This window comes from Acinonyx jubatus, chromosome C1 (assembly GCF_027475565.1).
Source record: "Acinonyx jubatus isolate Ajub_Pintada_27869175 chromosome C1, VMU_Ajub_asm_v1.0, whole genome shotgun sequence".
Lineage (NCBI taxonomy): Eukaryota > Metazoa > Chordata > Mammalia > Carnivora > Felidae > Acinonyx > Acinonyx jubatus.
In genome coordinates this window covers 50,665,735-50,688,067 of record NC_069381.1, presented here as the reverse complement: position 1 = coordinate 50,688,067, position 22,333 = coordinate 50,665,735, and the positions used below count along the sequence as shown (strand labels likewise).

At 32.9% G+C, this 22,333-nt stretch overlaps 2 protein-coding genes across 16 annotated transcripts in view; one reads left to right on the top strand and one right to left on the bottom strand.

Annotated features, from left to right (window-relative positions):
* The window catches only part of DOCK7 (dedicator of cytokinesis 7), a 224,653-nt gene that overhangs the window by 78,790 nt on the left and 123,530 nt on the right, over positions 1 to 22,333 (top strand). The window lies entirely within an intron of this gene.
* ANGPTL3 (angiopoietin like 3) lies at positions 11,969 to 21,731 on the bottom strand. Of its 3 annotated transcripts, XM_027059019.2 has the most exons (7): positions 21,183 to 21,730; positions 20,394 to 20,504; positions 17,635 to 17,749; positions 16,072 to 16,185; positions 15,562 to 15,657; positions 13,538 to 13,804; positions 11,969 to 13,126 (listed from the first exon to the last, which is right to left on the bottom strand). In XM_027059019.2, the coding sequence occupies exons 1-7, from the start codon at positions 21,675 to 21,677 to the stop codon at positions 12,942 to 12,944; spliced, it is 1,383 nt and encodes a 460-aa protein (XP_026914820.1). In that variant the 5' UTR covers positions 21,678 to 21,730; the 3' UTR covers positions 11,969 to 12,941. The 3 variants fall into 3 exon arrangements, with proteins under 3 accessions (XP_026914820.1, XP_053070153.1, XP_053070152.1); XM_053214178.1 differs by lacking the exon at positions 13,538 to 13,804 and having other exon boundaries at positions 21,183 to 21,731; XM_053214177.1 differs by lacking the exons at positions 15,562 to 15,657; positions 16,072 to 16,185.

Below are 22,333 nucleotides of genomic sequence, written 5' to 3'. Positions count from 1 at the left end.
ACACAGGAAGCACACAGGAAGCACACAGTAAATATTGATTCGATTAGTTAAAAAATAAGGAACTGTGTAGTGTTATGAGAGTGGCATTTACAGTCATAGAGATACGGGTGTGATTTCTGACTCCAGTTTGCACTATTTGGTGACTTTAGATAAGTTAATTTATTGGCCACTCAGTTATCTTATTTAAAAAATGGCAGATAATAATAATATCTGTCTTCTCTTGTGAGGGTACAGAGTACAAAACACTACATGTAATTGACACTTAGTGTGAGTAAAATTTCTGGAAGATAGGCTAAAGAAAATATATATTGTTTTTAAGAGAGACAAGGTAACATGGAATTATTCTTCTATAAATTGTGATTTAAGTATTTACAAGGACATGGAATAAAGGAGAAATTATATAATCTAAAATGTGTCTGAAACCATTTTGAGGTTATCAGCTGTACCTCTTATCTAGTACAGGTATCTTATCTAGAGCATCCCTAACTTGTGTTTATCTGTTTTGCTTCTGCTTGGAAATTGGGGACGTTGAGTGGTCTTTTTTTTTTCATCTTCCTACTTATTTTTGTTATTTGCATATTTAAGTATTTTAAAATGATTTTATGACTATACTTAAACTTTATAAGTACTGTAGGCTTAAAATTAAAAACGGAGGTCTTTCATCTCATTTTTACCAGCTTTTCCCTACCTTGATGTCTAATTTTCAGTATGTCAATCACTGGCAACTCTTTTTGCTCTTTCTTTTGTTTTTTTATTTCTTGTTTCTAAATAACACATCCATGCTACTATTTCTTGATTCTTGTTCAATTTTAAATATCTATTGACTGTTGCAGAAGATGAAGATTTAACTCTTATATTTTCCTTCCTAGAAATATATATGCTTGCATAAATCCAGGAAAAAATACATACACTTGTCATCTCTCCCATGTATAGTTATATCCCAGTTTTTCATTAAATTAATGTTATTTTTTTTTTACGTTTGTGATTCTTATGTAACAATTTTAGCAGCTTAGCCATGTGGATTACTATGATTCTATTCCTGCATTTGTTTTGTATAGCTTTTTATTTTCTTGGAATAGCTACATTATTTAGTTGTCCCTACTTTTCAGTGTGTTGTCACTAAAATTCTCTGTAAAGCTTCTTGCAGTACAGTAGAATACATCAGTTCCCGTTCCCCTGGGAACTAAATTGTTAAGTGCAGCAGAGGGACTTTCCTAGGCTCGCTAGACTCAGTGCAGTTGTCATATTGGAGTCTGTTGACCATTATGCTGGAAATTTGCTTTACATTTCTTTTGCGATGGAGTCCTTATATCCCATATATTTTCCTTTCTTGTTTTACTTATTTTACTGTGAGCCTTCAGTATCTTCCTGAAATAGGATGTATAGGAGTAAATTCTCTAAGAGTTTTATATCTGACGATATGTTTATCTTACCTTTACTCCAGAATTACTAATTTTGCTGGATACAGTATTCTAAGGTTTAAATTATTTTCTGTCAAGATTTTGAAAACAGGACACAACTGTCCTCTGACTTTAAGTGAAGCATTTGAGTGGTCCAGTATACTTCTGACTGCTAATCTTTGGTTGGTATCTTTTCCTTTCAAGGCTTTTTTGAGTTGTTTTCTTTATCCCTGGTGTTTTGAACTTTCATGTGATGTACTGATATGATAACATTTATTTAGTGTTTTATAGTATGTAATTGTTTTCATTTAAATTAATTTATTCAGTGTCAGAGGAATCTTATAATTCCAAAGGAATCTTTTAATTCTGGCTGTATTTATTTTTCTCCACAATAAGGCTGAGATTAAGAAATTTATCTAGACTTGAACCCAGGTCTTATTTTCTATGTTATTCATCCTTTGGGAGGTAGTACATCTAACATTTATACTTATTGACAATATGAATAAAGTTAAAATTTCTTATTGCTAGATAATTGTTATATTTTTATTAAAGCAGGTAGAACACTTTTATTTACCTTATTATTTGCCTCAAAATGTACATCATTATTTATCCTTGTTTAATAATTTTTTAATGCCTTATTTTTTTTTAAGTTTATTTTGAGAGAGTAAGAGTGGGGGAGGGGCCGAAAGAGAGTAAGAAAGAGAATCCCAAGCAGGCTCCACACTGTCAGTACAGAGCACGACGTGGGTTTGAATTTACGCATTGCAAGAACATGACCTGAGCCCAAATTGAGTTGAATGCTTAACTGACTTAGCCACCCAGGCGCCCCTTAACGCCTTATAATTGAGCTGAGTATAACAATTGATAGGAATGGCATCCTTGAGTATTATATCTAAGAAGTAATGGAAACAAGGGCCAAAATAGAAAATCTAGACGTGTTTCAGGATTTGAATGGGAGCTGGGTAGAGAACCTGTATCAAGTGAGTACACATCTCACTAAATAAGAAAGCATATTGTTTCCTCTTAAGTATGTATCCAGTTTTAATATATCAGGTACTCCTCCTGGAGAAGAAGGATAAGTTAATACACCAAAAGGTTTAAGTGTAAATTTAATAAATTATAAGTTACTGTGGTTTAGCTGTATGAGTTTTTGGAAATTAAGTAAACATGTATTAGAGCTGTTTCAGGTAACTTGTTTATTTGTATTTGATTTTGGTTTTTATGACTGAATGCCTTACCATTTGAAGTGTTTAGTATCAGTAAAGATAATTGATTGTTCAAAACTATAATTATTTTCTATTCTGGCAGTAAACTTTTCAAGTGTAAGAATGCATTCATAGCTAATTAACTTGACAGTGATCTTGAGATATCTTTTAACATATCTCAGTGGCTTTAGCTTGCACTGTATCTAAATACTCAATTAATTAAAGAGCTGATAGTCATCCCAGGCATTAACGATTCATCAAATGTGTAAAGAAGAACTGTTCTCTCATGAGTGAGCAGTTATTCCCAGAAATAGTAGAATCAGCTAAACTTATCAGTAACTTTAGGTTTATTCCTATTAAACATTTAATGAAAACAGCTACTGTTTTAGGTTCTAAAATTTTTCATCAAAATAAATTAGTTTCAGGTTAGAATTTTTTTTTTTCAGTTTATTTGTGTTAGAGAGAGAGAGATTGCGAGCATGAGCAGGGGAGGAGCACAGAGAAAGGGAGAGAATCCCAAGCAGGCTCTGCACTGTCAGCTCACAAACTGTGAAATCATGACCTGAGCCAAAATCAGAAGTGGGATGCTTAACCCACTGAGTTGCCCAGGCACCCTGTTTCATGTTAGAATTTTATATAATCTTTTTTCATCTTATGTGCAGCCTTTAAGGATCTCATGTAAAATGCTTTAATTCATTAACATACTTTGGTAAATTGTGATACAGGATGTCAAGTTTGCTAACTTTCTTAGCGTGCAGAAATGATCATTAAGTGCTCTGTTAGTAGTAGGTTACCCATGAAAGCTCTTGAAGCAAGAAAGATGCATTATTTTGTTTAAAAGAGATTAATAATTTTCTGCTATAAGGGTGTCTTCAAAGAAGTAAATAAAGTTAGGCACACGAGAATATAGAAGCAGAATTATGGTTTCTATACTTTGTTGATATTTTTCCTCCTGTTACTTTTTTGCCAAAAAATCTTCTTTGATGTTAAAAATGAATAATTGTAAATTTGACTGTATGCAGTTGTTTTTTTTTTTTTTATAAAATCAATCTCCAAGATATATAAGGAAATAATAGTTTCAGTGTTACTTGAAATGCATATTTCATGAAAAAGTGGGAAATGGGTTCCTGTAACCAATATTTTGCAACCATATTTTCTTTTTAGGAATTATCTTAAACTGGAGATTGACTGGTTTTTCTTCCTTCTTTTTTTTTTTTACATAGGGATAATAAAAGTACCTATATTATAGAAATTTGTGAGGACTAAATAACATAATACATATAAAGGTTTTTGTAAAGTGCCTGGCACATATTAAATGCTCCATTAAAGAGGTGCCTGGGTGGCTTAGTTGGTTAAGCATCTGACTCTTGATTTTGGCACAGGTCATGATTTCACAGTTGGTGAGGTTGAGCCCCACACTGGGCTCTGTGCTGACAGCGCCTGCTTGGGATACTCTCTCTCCCTCTCTGTCTGCCCCTCTCCTGCTCATTGCTCTCTCTCTCTCTCTCTCTCTCTCTCTTTTTCTTTCTCTCAAAATAAGTAAACTTAAAAAAAAAGCTTGATAAAAGTTAAGTCATTATTATTATCATTGGCTTTATTAAATTACATTTATCCAAGTATTACACAACTCGAGAGAGAATAGTTTGAAGGCATAAGGATACTGGGCTTTGGGGATATAATTAGATAAGAGGATGATTTAAGAATAAGAAGGGAGGTTATCCCAAGCAAGAAAGTAGCTTGCTTTGTATTATTACTTGAGCCTTATATGCTCATGTAACCTGAACATCAAATCATATAGGTTGCTTATTGTACTTAATACTGTTAAAAAATTTGAGTGTCATGACAGTTAAAATTTTTAGGAATTTGTAGTTTGTTTAAAAAAAACTTTATCATATCTAGAAAATCTAGCATAGAAATAATTCTAGAATTACAAAAGGAGATGTATGAAACCTCAGCAGATACCAGCTAACATATAGATATCGTAAATATTTGCTGACTACATTGCTGCTGGATCACAATAATATTCTAGCTCAGTTTGAATTCTTTTTAACCTTTTAAGGTATGTTTCATAGGAGGCCGTAATTTGGGGTAATACACACTAGTGGTTATTATACAAATCTATAGGTGTACATTTTCCCAGTGAATAATGTTCAAAAAAGAAAGAAAAGTTGGCATTAGTTTATATACCATCATTATCTCATTAACTGTGTTTAGCAACCTGCATAGAAACAGTAGGTTTATCTCTGTTTTATAGATGACAAAGCTGACATTCCAGAGGGCTCTCACATTTGTAACCGAAAAAAAAAAAAAACCCAGAAATTTAAGCATTGTTAATGTGAGTTTTAAGATATTTACACATTATATTTATTTTTTAGTATAAAACTTGAGTGTATTTTAAAGGGTCTCATGAGGTAAAAAAGATTTTAAAAAATTATTGTCTGAATAGAGGGAGAATGAACGGATGTGATTGAAACAAACATTTGGCTGAGGTGAGAGAACATAGGTTAAAAAGAGGTATATTCTGAAAATGACAGATTTCCTATTATTGAACACCTTTTGCTTCTGATTTTTATGGTTATTATCAGACAATGTAGAAAAAGCTGTCTGAAAGGATATATATGTAAAAAATATATTTTTTAGTTTAATTTGTTATTTATTTTTTTCAAAATATGTTTTTTAATTTTTTTTTTAACGTTTATTTATTTTTGAGACAGAGAGAGACAGAGCATGAGCAGGGGAGGGTCAGAGAGAGAGGGAGACACAGAATCTGAAACAGGCACCAGGCTCTGAGCTGTCAGCACAGAGCCCGACGCGGGGCTCGAACTCACGGACCGTGAGATCATGACCTGAGCCGAAGTCGGCCGCTTAACCGACTGAGCCACCCAAGGCGCCCCTCAAAATATGTTTTGAAGAAATTGTTGAGATTTCTCAAAGATATTTTTAAAAATCTGTTATTAAGCCATACCTAAAATTAGAGATTTTTGTATTTAAATAAGTTTTTTTTTCCCCCTACACATTAGTTGTTCACTTATTCTTGTACAGTGTTAATCCAGGAAGGGCCTGGTCTTTTCAAACCCTCTATAGGGATAAATGAGGGTATATAGGTATATGGCAGTTTTTAGCTAATGTCATGTATTTCTTATTGTGCCAAATGGAGGTTATTTACAGCAAGTGCTTACTTTATCAAGGAAATACTTATGCTATCACAATATCACAGAAAAATACTAGTCCAGTTGTCACATTAAGATAATCAAATAATACCAGTGGGAAAAATATTTTTTATTGAGTATCTGAAATCATTTAAAAGTTAGATACTGGATTATGTGTAATGTTACTCATGTTCCAAATTTGTGCTTGAGCTCCACTGTTGCATTTGAGTTATAAAGATCAAAGTATATCTAATTGAGCAAATGCTTGTGTGTTTGATTTTTAAGAGCTATGTCACAGAGCACATGCTATTCTTGGCAAGGTTGTTAGAATTGGCCTCTTTCCTAACAGTAGCCTTAGTTGTAATCACCTACTGAACTTTCATATCTTTGTTTTTTTTCTAAGTTTTAGAAAGACTGTATCTAGCAAATATTGTGTTACTAAGAATATAAGAATGAATGCAGTGGTTCATACCCGGTAACAATCAGTATAAGAAACAAAATGAAAGGATGCCATTCATTTTGATTTGGACCTTGGTTAGCAGTTAGGAATATGCCCCATACAACTCTTAATAATCGTTTGTAAACCTATAGGTTTACTAATCTGAATATAGTCTTAAAAAAATTTTTTTTAATGTTTATTTATTTTTGAGAGAGAGTATGAGAGGTGGACAGAGAGAGAGGGAGACACAGAATCTGAAGCAGGCTCCAGACTCCAAGCCGTCAGCACAGAACCCAACCTGGGGCTTGAACCCATGAACTGTGAGATCATGACCTGAGCTGAAGTCAGATGTTCAACCAACTGAGCCACCCAGGCGCTCCCATAGTCATTTTAAAAAATATTTTATTTATTTATTTTTTTTTGAGAAAGAGAGAGAGAGAGAGACTGGGGGAGGAGCGGGGGGGGGGGGTGGGGGGGGGACAGAGGATCCAAAGCTGGCTCTGCAATGACAGCAGAGAGCCAGACGTTGGGCTTGATTCCACAAACCATGAGTTCATGACCTGAACCAAAGTCGGACACTCAACTGAGCCATCCAGGTGCCCCACTAACCTAAATATAGTCTTAACCTTTTTATAATGGGAAATTACAAACATACACAAAAGTAAATAGAATAGGGGTGCCTGGGTGGCCCAGTCATTTAAATGTCTGACTCTTGGTTTTGGCTCAGGTCATGATCTCTGTAGTTCATGGGTTGGAGCCCCTTGTTGGTCTCTGTGCTGACAGAGCAGAGCCTGCTTGGGATTCTGTCTCTCCCTCTTTCTCTCTCTCTCTGCCCCTCCCTGGCTTCCTTTCTCTCTCTCTCTCTCTCTCTGTCTCGCTCTCTCTCTCTCTCAAAAATAATAAATAAGTAGAACAGTACAATTAACCTCCATTATCATTCTTGTTTTATGTATTATCTGTTCCCTTTTTCCCTATAGTAGTTTATTTAAAAAAATTTTTTTTTATTTATTTTGAGGGAGAGAGAGAGTGAGCATGCACACACACGAATGGGGGAGGGGCAGAGAGAGAAGGAGAGAGAGAGAATCCCAAGCAGGCTTTGCATTGTCAGTACACAGCCCAAGAAAAGGCTCAAACCTACAAACTGTGAGATCATGACCTGAGCCAAAACTGAGAGATGTTTAACCAACTTAGCCACCTAGGAGGCACTACTGTAGTTCTATAAAAACAAAGTCTAGTCATGGTATCATTTTACCTGTCCATCCTTCAGTATCTTTTCTGTTAAGTAGTTTAATAAGCTTATTACATGCTGATTGAATTTTTTCTCTAATGTTTTGTTTCTAGAAACAGATTGGCCACCACTCAAAATGTATATATTCATACTATGACCCATGTAATTCATGTTTCTTGAACTAGGTTATATGACAGTAGATCTTGCTTAAATTTGTGGTTCTTAAAATTTTTTTTATCATGGTACTCTTTGGCAGTCTTTTGAATCCTATGACTCTCTTTTTTGGAATAATGTTTTTACGTGCATAAAATAAAATAGAATAACAAAGGAAATTAATTACATTGAATTATAATTATCAAGATATTAAAGTTCTGATATGTTTCTTTCCTAATGAGTTAAATATCTAGCCACATGTCTAAAAACTACTATATTTTCTAAGCAGTAATAAGCATGTGACAATATTCTGAGATACCTGTACTGGTTGTGATATAAAAATATGTACCAGTTCTGTTAATAACAAAGTCTCAGGTATAATTAATACTGGTGTGGTTAGTTTCCTACATTCATTATTTAAGGAAATGCAAATTTCAGTGACAATGAAGGAGTATTTTACTCCTCATTCAAGTTTATGGCCCCTGCTTTAGAGTATTGGTTTTTATATTGATTTTTGGTTTTCATGGATGTCTCAAGCTATTGCTAGTACTCTACTCTTCCAGTTTTGCACTAGATATACCACTCTTGCTTTTATTCTATCTTGATTGGTCCTAGTTTATTTTAATACAAAAGCTTATGAGTTGAGAGCTCTGTTTTCTACCATTTTAACATAGCCACCCAAGATTTTTTAGTTGCGGGCTTGCATTTGAATGTGAAGAGTGTTATCTCAGACTGCGAGGGAAGGAATAAAGTTCCAGAACAGTAGCAGAGCAGAGTAGGAGAGCAGTTTTGTTCTCCTATCCTGAGAATTAGAGTATTTTCAGTTAGGAAAAATTTGTACAGATTCCTTACTTATAGCAATATGGAGCGATATCCAAGATCTAGTTTTTATAAGTATATACCTTGTTTTGTTTTGTTTTGTTTTTACAATTACAGAATCATTTTTTTCTTCAATATATGAAATTTATTGTCGTATATACATTGTTTAGTTCATAAAATCATTCAAATACCATATTTTACTTGAGGTTTACAACAACCCTGTGGGGTACATTTGGCAACATTATTATTATTCTCATATGTGGAATGTGGAGACTGAGGCTTTGTTGTTTATATGAAAATACATAGAGCTTTACATCTTTAAGGTTGTAGATTGTTGCTCTTTGAGATATACCTAATCATTTTGTTGGATGTATGATTGTTCCAGGGTTAAACATGAATTTAGAAAAACAGTTTTGTTTGAGATGGCATCCTTGATTTTATGTTTCCTAAAATGTCATTGAAACCTGATTTTATAAAGGCATACTATGGGAGATTGTTAATCCTGCTTTCATGACCTTGAACTCAACATTTCACACCAGTTGAGTAATTTTGTCCTAGTTGATTTGCCTTGATAACACTTGGACTTTGATAAGAGGGCCAACTGTTTGGTCATTTTGTTTTTAATTTTTTTTCTTTTTGCCTTAAATTATTTTTAATTTTTTTTTTAACGTTTATTTTATTTTTGAGACAGAGCATGAACAAGGGAGGAGCAGAGAGAGAGGGAGACACAGAATCTGAAACAGGCTCCAGGCTCTGAGCTGTCAGCACAGAGCCCGACACGGGGCTCGAACTCACGGACCGTGAGATCATGACCTGAGCCGAAGTCGGATGCTTAACCGACGAAGCCACTCAGGCGCCCCACCTTAAATTATTTTTAATTATAATGTTTCTTGTTTTCAGTTTTCAAAACTGTTGTGTTGGATGATCACTCAACATCACAAACACAAACACGGTGATTATGGTTGTTTATGATGGAAAAAATCACAATGAAATTTAACTATCCTGTAATAGAAGGTCAAATATGCAACAATCCATATTTGGAATAGTTTTTATAAAGAAGACAAATACTAGGAATTCGGTAAATACTGGTTAATGCATACAGTTTTGATTAATTTATGAGCTAATTGATTTCCATGAGTTATGCTATTAGGAGGAAAAGATATAAGCATGAGAACATGCTGCTTCTAGGATGATGAGGAGGAAACAGATTATACAACAGTAGGTAACTCTGAAATGAGTAATGTGTATACTTGCTCTTAGTAAAATTCACACTGGCTCAGAGTAAACTCTTGGTATAGAAATTTGGCAGTGATTTACTAAAATTAAGTAGCTTGACCATCTTTTTTGATGCTCTTGGAGTTTTTATTACTATTTTTGCATGATTCTTTTTTATCATTTGCCACATGTACTTTTCTGTCTTTTCTTGATTTGCTAAATGCCAGTTGAGGGGTACAGACAGTAATGCTGTAAATATTGAGGGAGGAGCCCCCATTTACTAAGATATTTGTAAAGGAAGTAAGATCATCTGGATCTTGAAGTAGGACCTACCCAAGCAGATAGTCCTATAGAGGCATTCTAAATAAATGGAGTGGCATTAGGAAATGCACTTTTAGGAAATAGGCAGTGTTAAAAAGTAGATAATTTTGATTAGTGCAGAGGGTGTGTGTTGGGCAAGAAATGCTTGAAGAGATAATTTGGGGTCAGATTGTAGAAACTCTTGAATACGTGAAAGAGATTGGGATTTTGTTCTGTAGGTTTATGCCCTTTGAATTGGGGTATACATTCTTGCTATATGAGATCTGCAAGACCACAGGATAAACATGACATATCTTCCAGGAACATAACTTTTTAGAAGATTTGGAGAAAAAATAACTTTTTTTAAATATGGAGATGATTTATAGAGTAGAATACACAATTCACATGCAATTTTAAGATAAATTGTAAGATTTAAGATAAAATCCTAGTAAGATTCTAAAATTTGTGTTTATATAAAGCCATTTTCATCCCAGCACTGTAAGGAAATGCTTTCATTATCCTCAAGCTGTTAAACTCTTTTAATAGACAAGTTTGAACATCATAGGTCAAAGTAGGATGTAGCCATTGTAAATTTGTTTTAGGAAAATTGAAGGAAGATAGACAAACTTAGACTATTTAGATAATTTAAAACTCAGGGTAAAAGTGGGTCTTGGTGGGCTTTGGGCAGTAGACATGGGAAGAAATGGTATCATATTAACAGACCTTTCAAAGGAAGATTGTATTCCATTTAGTGGCTTCAGATACAGGAGAGGTGGTTTACAAAGTAGAAAGACAGAGATGTCTTCCAGGTTTTAAGCTTGGATGACTGGAAGCATGATACTACCATTAGTGAATATGCAGAAGTAAGGAGGAGTGTGATAAGGTAGAAAGGAAGGACCAGCAGGGGCAGTAAGGCTTTAATGAGTTTTGATATGTTGAATTTGAGGAGATTATAGGGTATCAAAAGGAGGAATGGCAAACAGGCAATGTAAGAAGGGGAACCAGAGAGAGATCTGGGAATAATATGTAAATTTGGAACTTTACTCATTGAAAATAGAGGAGTCCATGAGAGTAAATAGACTTTCTGAGGATCAGAGTAGAAGAGATGATTGAAGAGTGTGCATTGGCCCGAATATATCACTTACTAGGAGGGAATAGGCTATAAAAATGCATCCAGGCTAAGGATAATCCTGAGAGTGTAATAGTAGTGTGGAAGTGAAATGAAAGTGAAGTTTGGAAGAAGAATATTGTTTATTAGTAAGTAGCAGAGAGATCCAAGAGAATGTGGACTGAGGAAAGGCCATTTGATTAGACAATTGTGAGTTAGTGGTGTAATTAGAATACTTGGCAAAGTAGTGAGGACAGAAGGACATGATTTGTGAATCATAAAAAAAAATTCTTTCTCTTCCAGAATTATCTCTCCACTGAGCATATTTTATATGCAGAAAAAAACTAACTTAGTACTCCTAAAAGGAACAAAATGAAACTTACTGTGTAAGAATTGTAAAAAAAAAAAAAAAAAGGGACGAATAGAAGAAGCAATTGATATATTAAATAATGCATTATTTTGTATTTAAAAGCTTCCAATTTTTTTGTGAAAAAAAGTCATTTTGGCATTCTGGCTCCAAAGTCAATTTTGACAGTTCGGCTGCGGTTTTAAAAACTAAAACCTATTCTTGCCTTTGTTCTTTTGTACTCTTTGGGAACAAAATATTTATGTAGGATCCACATAGATCATACATGTTTACATATGACATGTTATACATATATGACATGTAGAGAAAAATACATAATGCCGAATATTTATTGACTAAGGTAAGTCACTATGTAACTTGGGCATTTTATTCTTTAAAAACTGGATTTAATTCAAAATTTTATTTCCATTTGCTAGTTTCTTTAAAAACCTTATTTAGAAATAAATACTGACAAGTGATATTCTGGTCAGAAGATTGGCATTTTGTAATCCTTGAGGATTAGAATTTAAATGATTTAAATTAGAAATAGCATAATCATACTTCTATTACGTGTCACTAACAAAACTACAAGAATTTAAATTTCCATATATTAAGGGATGAGTCTTTATTGAATTTGAAAATGTACATACACATCTGTCAGGCTGTTTAAACATTCAACAACTTGTTATGATTTTTAGTTCTATATGACAACCTACACAAACGTATTAGACTCATACTGTGCCCAGGGAGAATAAATTATTAAACTTTAACTTGATGCTGCAAATACATTCTTTCTCATTACATTCTGACAAGATCCCTTTAAATTGTTTTCACATCATTAAGTGTTAAAACATATAAAATGTATGCAGTATATACATAAGTTAACAAATATGTTACGATACAGTGATACCTGATATTAAAGTCAATATGACCTAATAATCATGATCTACTGCATTTAAGACAGTTAATCTACTTCAATATAGTATTATATCCTGCTTCATTTGACTTCCTAAATAAAGCATACCAAACATTTGTTTCAGATTTTGTTGTAGCAAAATGAAACATCAGTTTTAAAATTAGTATTACAGATTTTCATGTGTACTCTGAACTGACTTTTAATTTTTAAATTAATAATATTACAGAATCTAGGAACTATACAATTATCAGTCTTTTATGTTTATTCAAGTTCAGAATTTTGGCAAGAAAATTTTTTTAACTGAGGAAGTTGTAAAATTAGCATACATGATGACTTTTAAAATAAAAGTCCTTGTAAGTTTTTTATTTTAAAAAAATTACTTAAAAATTCACCCATTGGTTAAAATTTGGATTGTGACTATATAAAACTGATACTCATATCACAAAATATATGTATAAATGATATAAGAATTTTGATTGGGAAAGATAAATGGTGTTCTTTGAGGTGATTTGATGGTATGTTTACTTTCAAATTGATAGTGGCTTTAAAATCAAGAGTCTATTTCTGAATCCTTGTGTTAGGGATTTAATATCAGATTATTAAACCACAGTAATTTCAGATGAATTTAATGTTTGATTTGTTGGCTCTTTAATTTGTCTCAGTTCATTCAGAGCTTTCTGAATCTGTTGGATGGATCAACATTTTGGTTGATTTGATAGAGTACAACCTTCCATTTTGAGACTTCCAATATATTCCTCTTCTCCTCTCTGGCTTAGTTTTTGCTCTTGGCTTGTTATATTTACCATTCAGGTTGTTTTCCCCACATACATCGTGACACCACCAGCCTCCTAAAGAAGATAGATATGGAATTTAATGAATACAAACTCTAGGTGCTGTTAATGCATTTCCCTATGAGTACATCTTCATTTCTTACAATATGACAGTATTGTATGCCTTATGCATGTATCCCAATTTTAAATAATCTGTGTAATTCTCATGTATGCCACCCAAAATAAAATATCTTAGGCTATTTATAAAACATTATTATAAAATAAATTCTTATAAAATAAAATACCTAGGTAAAATACCTAGTTGAACCATAATCCAGTTAATACTTATGTTAAGACATTTTTACCTATAGTCAAAATGTTTATTTGGGATTCAGTTTTTAAAGAGTTGACATTGTAGATATTAGCTAATACTTTGGGAAGACATTCTGTAGATACGAAAATGAATTATTGATGTTAGGAAAAAGATACCTGAATAACTTTCTGGACAGTTGACATGTCCTTTTGCTTTATGATCCCAAGTAGAAAATGCCAAATCTTTGTGTTCCGGGAGTGCGTTGGGGACATTGCCAGTAATCTCAACTAGGTGTAGTGTATAGTTGGTTTCATGATCTCCCAAGTGAAAGGAATATTCGATATAATGCTTGTTGTCTTTCCAGTCTTCTAGTTCAATTCGTAAAACGTAATTAGATTGCTTTACTATGGAATATATCTTCTCTAGACCCAACCAAAATTCTCCTGAAAAGAAAGTGAAAATCTGTGGGTTGTTACCTGCAGATTAGGCACAAACAGTTTTTGTGGGTTTTTTTTTTAGTGTTTTTTATTGGTGAAAATCAATGAATTGTTTTAGCCTTGAATCCCTTGGTTATTTTAGAGTCTCTTAAAATATTTCTTTTTAAAATAATTTTATTGAATATAGTGAAATGTACAAAAAATATAAAAAATATTAATAGGCCTGCCTAAAGTTTGATTAGCCTTTCTAAAATGAATATTGTGAGATGTATTTCTTGGATGAAATATATTAGGCAATTGTAGATATTTTAGATCTGGTCATTGGTAAAAATATTATCTCATTTCTGGGTCCTTATGTGTACTGGCTTTGCTATCAAGAATTTATTAATACCCATATACTATCAGAAGTTTTGTTAAGGATTTCTACTATTATATCCAGTATTACTTGGATAGTAGTGTCATTTTCTTCAAATATAGTCTTGGCCTTTGATATTTGCTTGATATACGTTTTCTTTGTAGAAAAATAAGGGAATAGAATTTTACAGACATTTTAAGTTAAAAAATTCTTAATAACTTCTCTATAATTTTAAAAATTATTTTTCTTTGAAATTAAAAGCATAACAAATATAGACACTTTTGAATTATCACAGTCTTCTGTTAAAGTATTTAAGGAAAAAAGACAAACTGTTTTATTGCTATTGAATTAGAAGACAATTTTAAGGATTACAAGTACAAATGGCTTACTTTCTTATAGAAGTAAATGAATACTCTGGACTTAACAGTCAGCCTTTTATTTTGGGGTTACAAATAATCATTCTTAGAAGATTAGTTAGGGATTTAACTAGTAGTTTGAATACAAAATTTCTTAAATGGTCAAATAGTACTGAATGTTAAGTCAAAATTTGATATCATAATGGATGTTTTCCACTTTATATATGAGTGCTTACATTTGTGAATTTTTATAATGTGCCTCTTTGGGTTTAAAACCATTTTTGTTATGCTTATTTTATTTTAGTATATTTTGTGATAAAAATATAGTAATTTGTATTAACTAATTTCCTTTAAATCACACATTCTATAGTATACATTTATAATATTTAAACAATTAAGATTTAAACATTTAGTACTGTATATCTGACAGTTTCCTTGTTCCTTTCACCTTCCAAATAATTAATATCTAAAATGTTAAAAAAAGAAAGTAGAGTGACCTGTGATAAGGATGGTTTTCTTCAGAGCTCATTCAAATATAGCATTTACCACTTATCAGAGCACATAGCGCTTCATCATAATTGTCTTTAATAATTATAGTTATGATAATTAGAAGCCATCCAATTAAATTGAGATACATATACTTAAGAGCAGACATGAAATTATGGTAAGCATAATTCAAACAGTCGCTTGTAATAAGTATAGATTACTGACAGATATGTAATTATGTGTTCTATGAAGTTCTGTGAAGGCTGGGACTATCCCTCATTCGTTGTTGGGTTCCTAATGCCCAATCCATAATAGCTTCTCAGTAAATATATTTTTTAAGTGTTTTTATTTATTTTTGAGAGAGAGAGAGTATGAGCAGGAGAGGGGCAGAAAGATAAAGGGGGGTAGAGAATCCAAAGCGGGCTCTGCGCTGACAGCAAGACCAATGTGGGGCTTGAACTGATGAACCATGAGATTATGACCTGAGCCGAAGTCAGATGCTCAACTGACTGAGCTACCCAGGCACCCCAATAGATTTTACAAATGAATGAATGAAGTCACCTTACCGTCAAGCCTCCCAAAACCATATCTGTAGTTTTCCCAAGTTTCATTGAAGTTTTGTGATCCATCTGTTCGGTGTTGAATCACTGTCCATGAACTACCTGAATATAATGAACGTAATTGTGTACTTTAGTAGATTGATGCTGACAGATGCAACAAAATACTGTTTTCTTGTTTTGGTTTTAATTGGTAGCACTGTAATATAGTTATTAATGTTGCTATGGTGGTACCATTAGTATGGTACCAAGAAGTTAAGTAAAGGGCAAATAATGAATTTGTCTTAATAAACTTATTAACAATAGTATTTCAGATTACTTTATGGAAAATAATTGAACAAGTGCATGAGTGAATATGAAACTAAACAAAGCAAATGTAAGTACTAGAGCTATATAACTACTCATGTTGCTTATGTTTCATTTTATATTCACAACAAAGATGACAGGATTGAGTTTTACTAATAGGCAGTGAGTAACCTGAGCTAATTATAGTCCATTTTCTCTTCAGGCTGGTTTTACCTGATTTAACATCACAGTAGACATTAAAAGCTTGAGAGTTGCTGGGTCTAATGGAGTAGATGCCACTTGTATGTTCACCTCTGTTATAAATGGTGGTACAATTAGCAGGAATGTCTAGAATCAAGAAGGTTTATTACATAAGATACAGTAATAGGAATGGTATCTTTAGAGCTTGGGCTTTTACTTGACATTTTATGGAATTGTGGTGAATGTAGCCCTTAGCCTTTTTTAGTAATGTATTACCAAGAAAGTACTTTATGCTAAAGCGGATTATTAGACGGCATGTTATACAAATACTATTAAAATAGTTATTATCAAACTGATTTTTTAAAAAATTTTTTCTTAATGTTTATTTTTGAGAGAGAGAACACAAGCCAGAGAGGGACAGAGAGAGAGGGAGACACAGAATCTGAAGCAGGCTCCAGGCTCCAAGCTGTCAGCATAGAGCCCCATGCAGGGCTCAAACTCATGAACTGTGAGATCTTGATCTCAGCTGAAGTCAGACCCTTAACCGAGTGAGCCACCCAGGTGCCCCTCAAACTGATTTCTTTTTAAGAAAAGTGACAAAATGAGAATTTTAGACACATATTTTGTTAGATAAAGGAAGGATATAAATTTATTTTATATCCTTTTTTGAGAGTGACAGAGAGACAGAGCGTGAACGGGGAAGGGACAGACAGAGAGGGAGACACAGAATCCTAGCAGGCTTGAGGCTCTGAGCTGTCAGCACAGAGCCCGATGCGGGGCTCAAACTCAGGAGCAATAAAATCATGACTTGAGAGGAAGTCAGACGCTTAACCAACTGAGCCACCCAGGCTCCCCAGGAAGGATATAAATATAATACTACATAAGACATTATTACAGTGTTTGGCGTATAGCACATAGTCAACAGGTGGAAAGAGTGAATATACATGAAGGAAACTTACAGAGACCTTTTGTGTATGTGTATGAATTACATAAAAGTAAGTGTATTTTGAAAGTATTATTATTTTGTTAAAGTATCGTCAGGAATGGAGACTTTGTTCTCCTGTCTTTGTGTTTTTCTTATGAAAATTTTCAAGGAATCAGGAAGGTAGAAACATTAGAGAGAACTTCATAGTCTTTCCACCTGTATTCAGGAATTGTTAACCTTTTGCCATTTTTGCTTTATAAACATACATATATACAAACATGTATTTTGCTGTACTATTTGAAATTTGCAAACATCATGACCCTTAGCCACTTAAATATTTCGACATGTATCTCTTAAACATGAAATTATTTTATTGCATGACTATAATACTATTATTACATCTAAGAAATTTTAAAATAATGTCATATTATCTAATATCAAGTCTACAACTATATTTTCCTGATTGTCTTAAAAATGTGTTTTATAGGGTTAAAAGAGCTGCCAGGATCCAGTTAAGGTTGACACATTGTATTTGGTAGATTTGTCTCTTTACTCTCCTTTAGTTTAGAACAGGTCCCAAGAATAGCAAGTATTTTTTATGGTAATGTCTAAGATAGGAAAAGAATTTGATGATAATACCTTCAAGAAGGAAACCCAACAAATTAACTTACCATCATGTTCTACAATTTTTGTTTCATTCAAGTGAAGAAAAGGGGTAGTTCTTGGTGCCCTTGGTTTAGAAGAAAGAGAATTTTCTGTGGATTCTTGAACACCAGTTCTTCTTAGCTGATGGAAGAATATAAAAATGGTATGGAATATACAGTTAGGGGAATCTGAGGGAGGATATTAAGATTACAATTTATATACATCTTTAAGTTCATAGTATGTTATTGCTCTTGATGTTAAGAGGGATAAACAATGCTGTACAGATTATATAGATGACTTGTTCTCAAAATATGTAATCAGGCACATTGTTTAATGGGTTTAAAAAACTAGGGAGAGCAAAGCACAAACCAGAAATTAGTCAAAAAACAGCAAGACCAAAGGTAGAGACTTTGCTTAGCATATTTTAACATGTTCTGTTTATTTACATGAATAGAATATATATGCTATTCAGTAGTAGGCAGATTTTAAGCTTTAATAATTCTCAGTTGTAGGCCTTATTGATTGATTCTCAGACCTGCCTAAAGACTTAGCACATAATTTGAATAAGGCTTCTTCTATCCTTCCTCCCTTCCTTCCTCCCTTCCTTCCTCCCTCCCTCCCTCCCTCCCTCCCTCCCTTCCTTCCTTCCTTCCTTCCTTCCTCCCTTCCTTCTTCTTTTTTCAAGTTTATTTATTTCTGAGGGGGGGAGGGGCAGAGAGAGAGAGGAGGCAGAGGATTGAAGTAGGCTCTGAGCTGACAGCAGAGAGCCGGATGCGGGGCTCGAACTCACGAACCGTGAGGTCATGTCCTGAGCCAAAGTCAGACACTTAACCAACTGAGCCACCCAGGCACCCTGAACAAGGCTGCTTTCTTAATAGTTTTTTTGGAATGTAAATATATCTGTAGAGGTGACAGATTGGCAGCTTTATTTGCTTACTTTCAATACATTCAATATTTCATTGTTAGTTTTAGCAATAACAGCTTACTTTTATGTAAAGTGTGCTGGGTTTGCATTTTATTGACTGAAAGCTTTTCTTATTGTTGGCCTGAGAAAACAGAATATGTAATATCTTATTAGTGTTTTTTGATATCAGCATTTTTTAGGACGTAATTCATAAGGATCTGTTGCAAAGTTCATTTGTTGGGTATTAACCTTTTTTTCCCTAAGTAACTGTGTGATGTTAAAGTCACTTAACACAGAGTTTTAGACTCTTATTTTAAATTTGAGGAAGTTGGATCAGATGATCTAAGTCTTCTTCCAACTCAGATATTCATTGTTTTGAATTCTTCATACATTTTATTATTAGGATGTATGTAATTTGATAATAGTGACATTTTGTTTCTGTGAGTAGGCTCATTTAACTGTTATAAAAGATATAAGAAAAAAGAAATAAGAAAAATAATGTAATGAGGAAATTATGGAAATCAAAACTAGTTGTTGGCAACAAACCCTTTTGGATAGTTAGGAAAAATAATAAAATAACTTAGTAAATTATGTCTCATAATTAGCAAAAATAACCTGAAATTATGAGTTATAAAATTACTGAAGCATATAATGATGTTTGTTTAGTGGAAATTGTTTTATAATTCTTGGCAACTATTTTTTTTTTTTTTACAAGTTTCTCCAAGTTTGTATTAGTTTTGGAACCCTCTTGAGTGCCTGTTCCATAGCATTACTAATTAATATTTTCGAACTGTGGTATTCCATATTGAAATGTGTAGGTTCTCACATAGCTTTATTCAAGACAGGTATCTCCCTCACCTAGCCAGCTGTTTACATTGTAGATTAATTATATTGTTGGGTATTCAACTTTAATCATCAGGCACACAGTTTCTAATACTATTAATAATAGCATGCTTTTGTTGACTTCTTTGTGTTAAATATGACATTAAATTTACTCAACATATTTATTGAGTTCCTACTACGTCTCATACAATATTCTATATTTTGGGGCATCAGCTATGAAAAAATGAAGAAAATCCCTGTTCTCATGGAGTTTACATTCTTGTGAGGGGACAGACAAATAACTACAAAATATATATATATTGCATGAAATAGAGCTACATGTAAAGGAAAAAAGGAGAGTAATGAAGGAGGTAGCAGGTTTTTAAGTATGGGCTTAGGGATTATAATTTTTGATTAAGTGACTTGGGAAGGCTTCACTGAGAATTTTACATTTGAGAAAGACCTAAAGGAAATGAGAGTGGGCCATGCAGATACCAGGGAGAAGAGCATTCCAGATATGGGGAGCATGGGCAAAAGCCCTGAGACAGCAGCATGTTCGATGTGTTTGAGTAACGGGGAAGAGTACCCCAGTATGACTAGAATAGTGGAGATGAAGTCAGAGAGATGAGTCCATTGGGGGTCTTGTGGCCACTGGAAGTGAGATGGGAAGCCACTGTGTGGTTTTAAACAAAGAGAGATGTGATCCAATTTTAACTTTTGATAGAATCATGTTAGTGGCTATTGGAGGTATACTTTACATAAATTAATTCTTTTTTTTTTTCTCACAACACTCCTATAAGATAGGTTCTTTATTTTCTTCATAGAATAAGTGAAGAAACTGAGAGACAGAGGAGTTAGGTCACACCAAAGTTTTAGAGCCCAGATTCAAACCAAGGTAGTTTATGAGCTTTAGAGTCTCCAATCTTAACGATCATGCCGATGTGATGGGTTTACTCACTATCCCAACTAGAAGTTTTAAAAATAAATTTAGGGCTTAATGTTCCCATAAACCTAGATTTTATGTAAAAAATTGGACAAGCCATTAAAATATTGACTTACCTGGTTTTCTATTTCTTTTATTTGACTATGCTGTTGATTTAATTGTCTGTATTGTTCCTCCACGGTCTGGAGAAGGTCTTTGATGCTGTTATCTTGCTGTTCTACAAAATTCTGGACATAGATTGTAGGGTGGTTAGAAGTTTATTTCTTCTTTCTTTTTTCTTTGCTTTTTTGTTAAGTGAGTCTTTTTTGTTTTTTGTAACTATTACAATCTAAATTTTTAAAACTAATAGTGGATTAGATAATTGAATATTGGCAACCATTTTCTCTTGTATGCTTCAAATCCTTTTGTTTTTACGATTTAAAATGTACTATCTCTAAAACCTGATTTCCTGAACTTTAAAGTAGTTCAGTTAAATGGAAAAAAAAACCCATAGTATTTTAATAGGAATTAATCTTTACCATTTACTTACTACTTTTATCCATTTTATTTATTTATTTATTTATTTATTTATTTATTTATTTATTTATACTTTTATCCATTTTCAATATGGGAGGATAGTTTCAAATTATCTTCCTCTAACCTTTTACCTGCCTCTAGTAATTGGCAATATTGTAATAATTTAGTGTTCTAAAATTTTATTAATTGATTTATAATTTTCATCTGAAATAAGTGTAGAATCATAAACAACTTGAAATTATAATGGGAAATTTTATTTCCTAGAAGCTTTTTTTCCTTGAGAAAAGTATAGTATTTCAATGATTCAACAAAGTAGCATGTCTTAAAACATTTTTAAAAAAGATCCATATTGAAAACATAATCATGAACCCTCTTTGATTTCTACTTACTTTAAGTGAAGTTATTTCTGGGTGTTCCTGGATTTCAGGTTGATTTTTAGTTAAATTGGTTAATTGCTTCTCCAAATATTTCACTTTTTGTTGAAGTAGATTTTTTTCTTCTAGGAGGCTTTCAAGTTTTGAGGTGAGTTCAAGTGACATATTCTTTACTTCTTCATTCTTGACTTGTAGTTTGGATGTAGTTCTTCTAAGTTCCTTTTCTTCTTCTTTGATTTCATTGGTTTGTAGTGATAGGTCATAAAAAGACTGATCAAATATGTTGAGTTTTTGAAATATGTCATTAATTTGGCCCTTAGTTTTATGGACAAAGTCTTTAAGACCATGTCCTAACTGAAGGAGGCCATTGGCTAAAATTTTTACATCATCTAACATAGCAAATCTTGATTTTGGCTCTGGAGACATAGAATCATATGATGAATAGTCTTGGTCAATTTTGGAAGAAATAACTAGAGGAACAATAAAAAGAAAGAGCTTAATCGTGTGCATTTTTATCGTAATTATTCAACTAATTTTCTCCTGTAGGCAGACCTAGACTTCTAAACTCTATATATACCACTATTTGCCACACTGCAAACAGTAAGGTTGGCAGGTGAATATAGTTAATCATTAAGCTGTGTAAACTTGTACGAATGTAACCTTCTATATTGAGTTAGATCAGTGCTAAATGAAATCAAAGAAATGAGCAATTAACCTTCATTTTAAATTGTTACTGTATTTAATTCTGCAGTATTATAAACTTCAGTTTCAGGGTTGTGAGAGCTACCTTTTTTAAACACTTATTTTAATTTACCATGATTTTTAAAAGAGATTTACAATTAAACTCTTTTGACTGGTAAATTAACATTAAGGTTGAGGAAGATTAGCGAATTAAGGATGTGTTTCCCAAATTGTATTTTAGTTATTTTGGAAACAGCAACCTATTCCCAGAAATGGTTTCTCTCTGAAGCTTTCCTTCACTGCTTCAGGTGGTATTAAGGGCTCTCAATGCAGCATTCCTGTGATACTCTGTATAAGCTAACATGATTATACATTCCTTATTATTTGTCACTGTAATTGTTAGTATGTCTTTTGCTTTAGAATATCTTTCCTAACCATATTTTTATATTGTCATAAAATCTCATACATTAAAAGGCATTTCACTC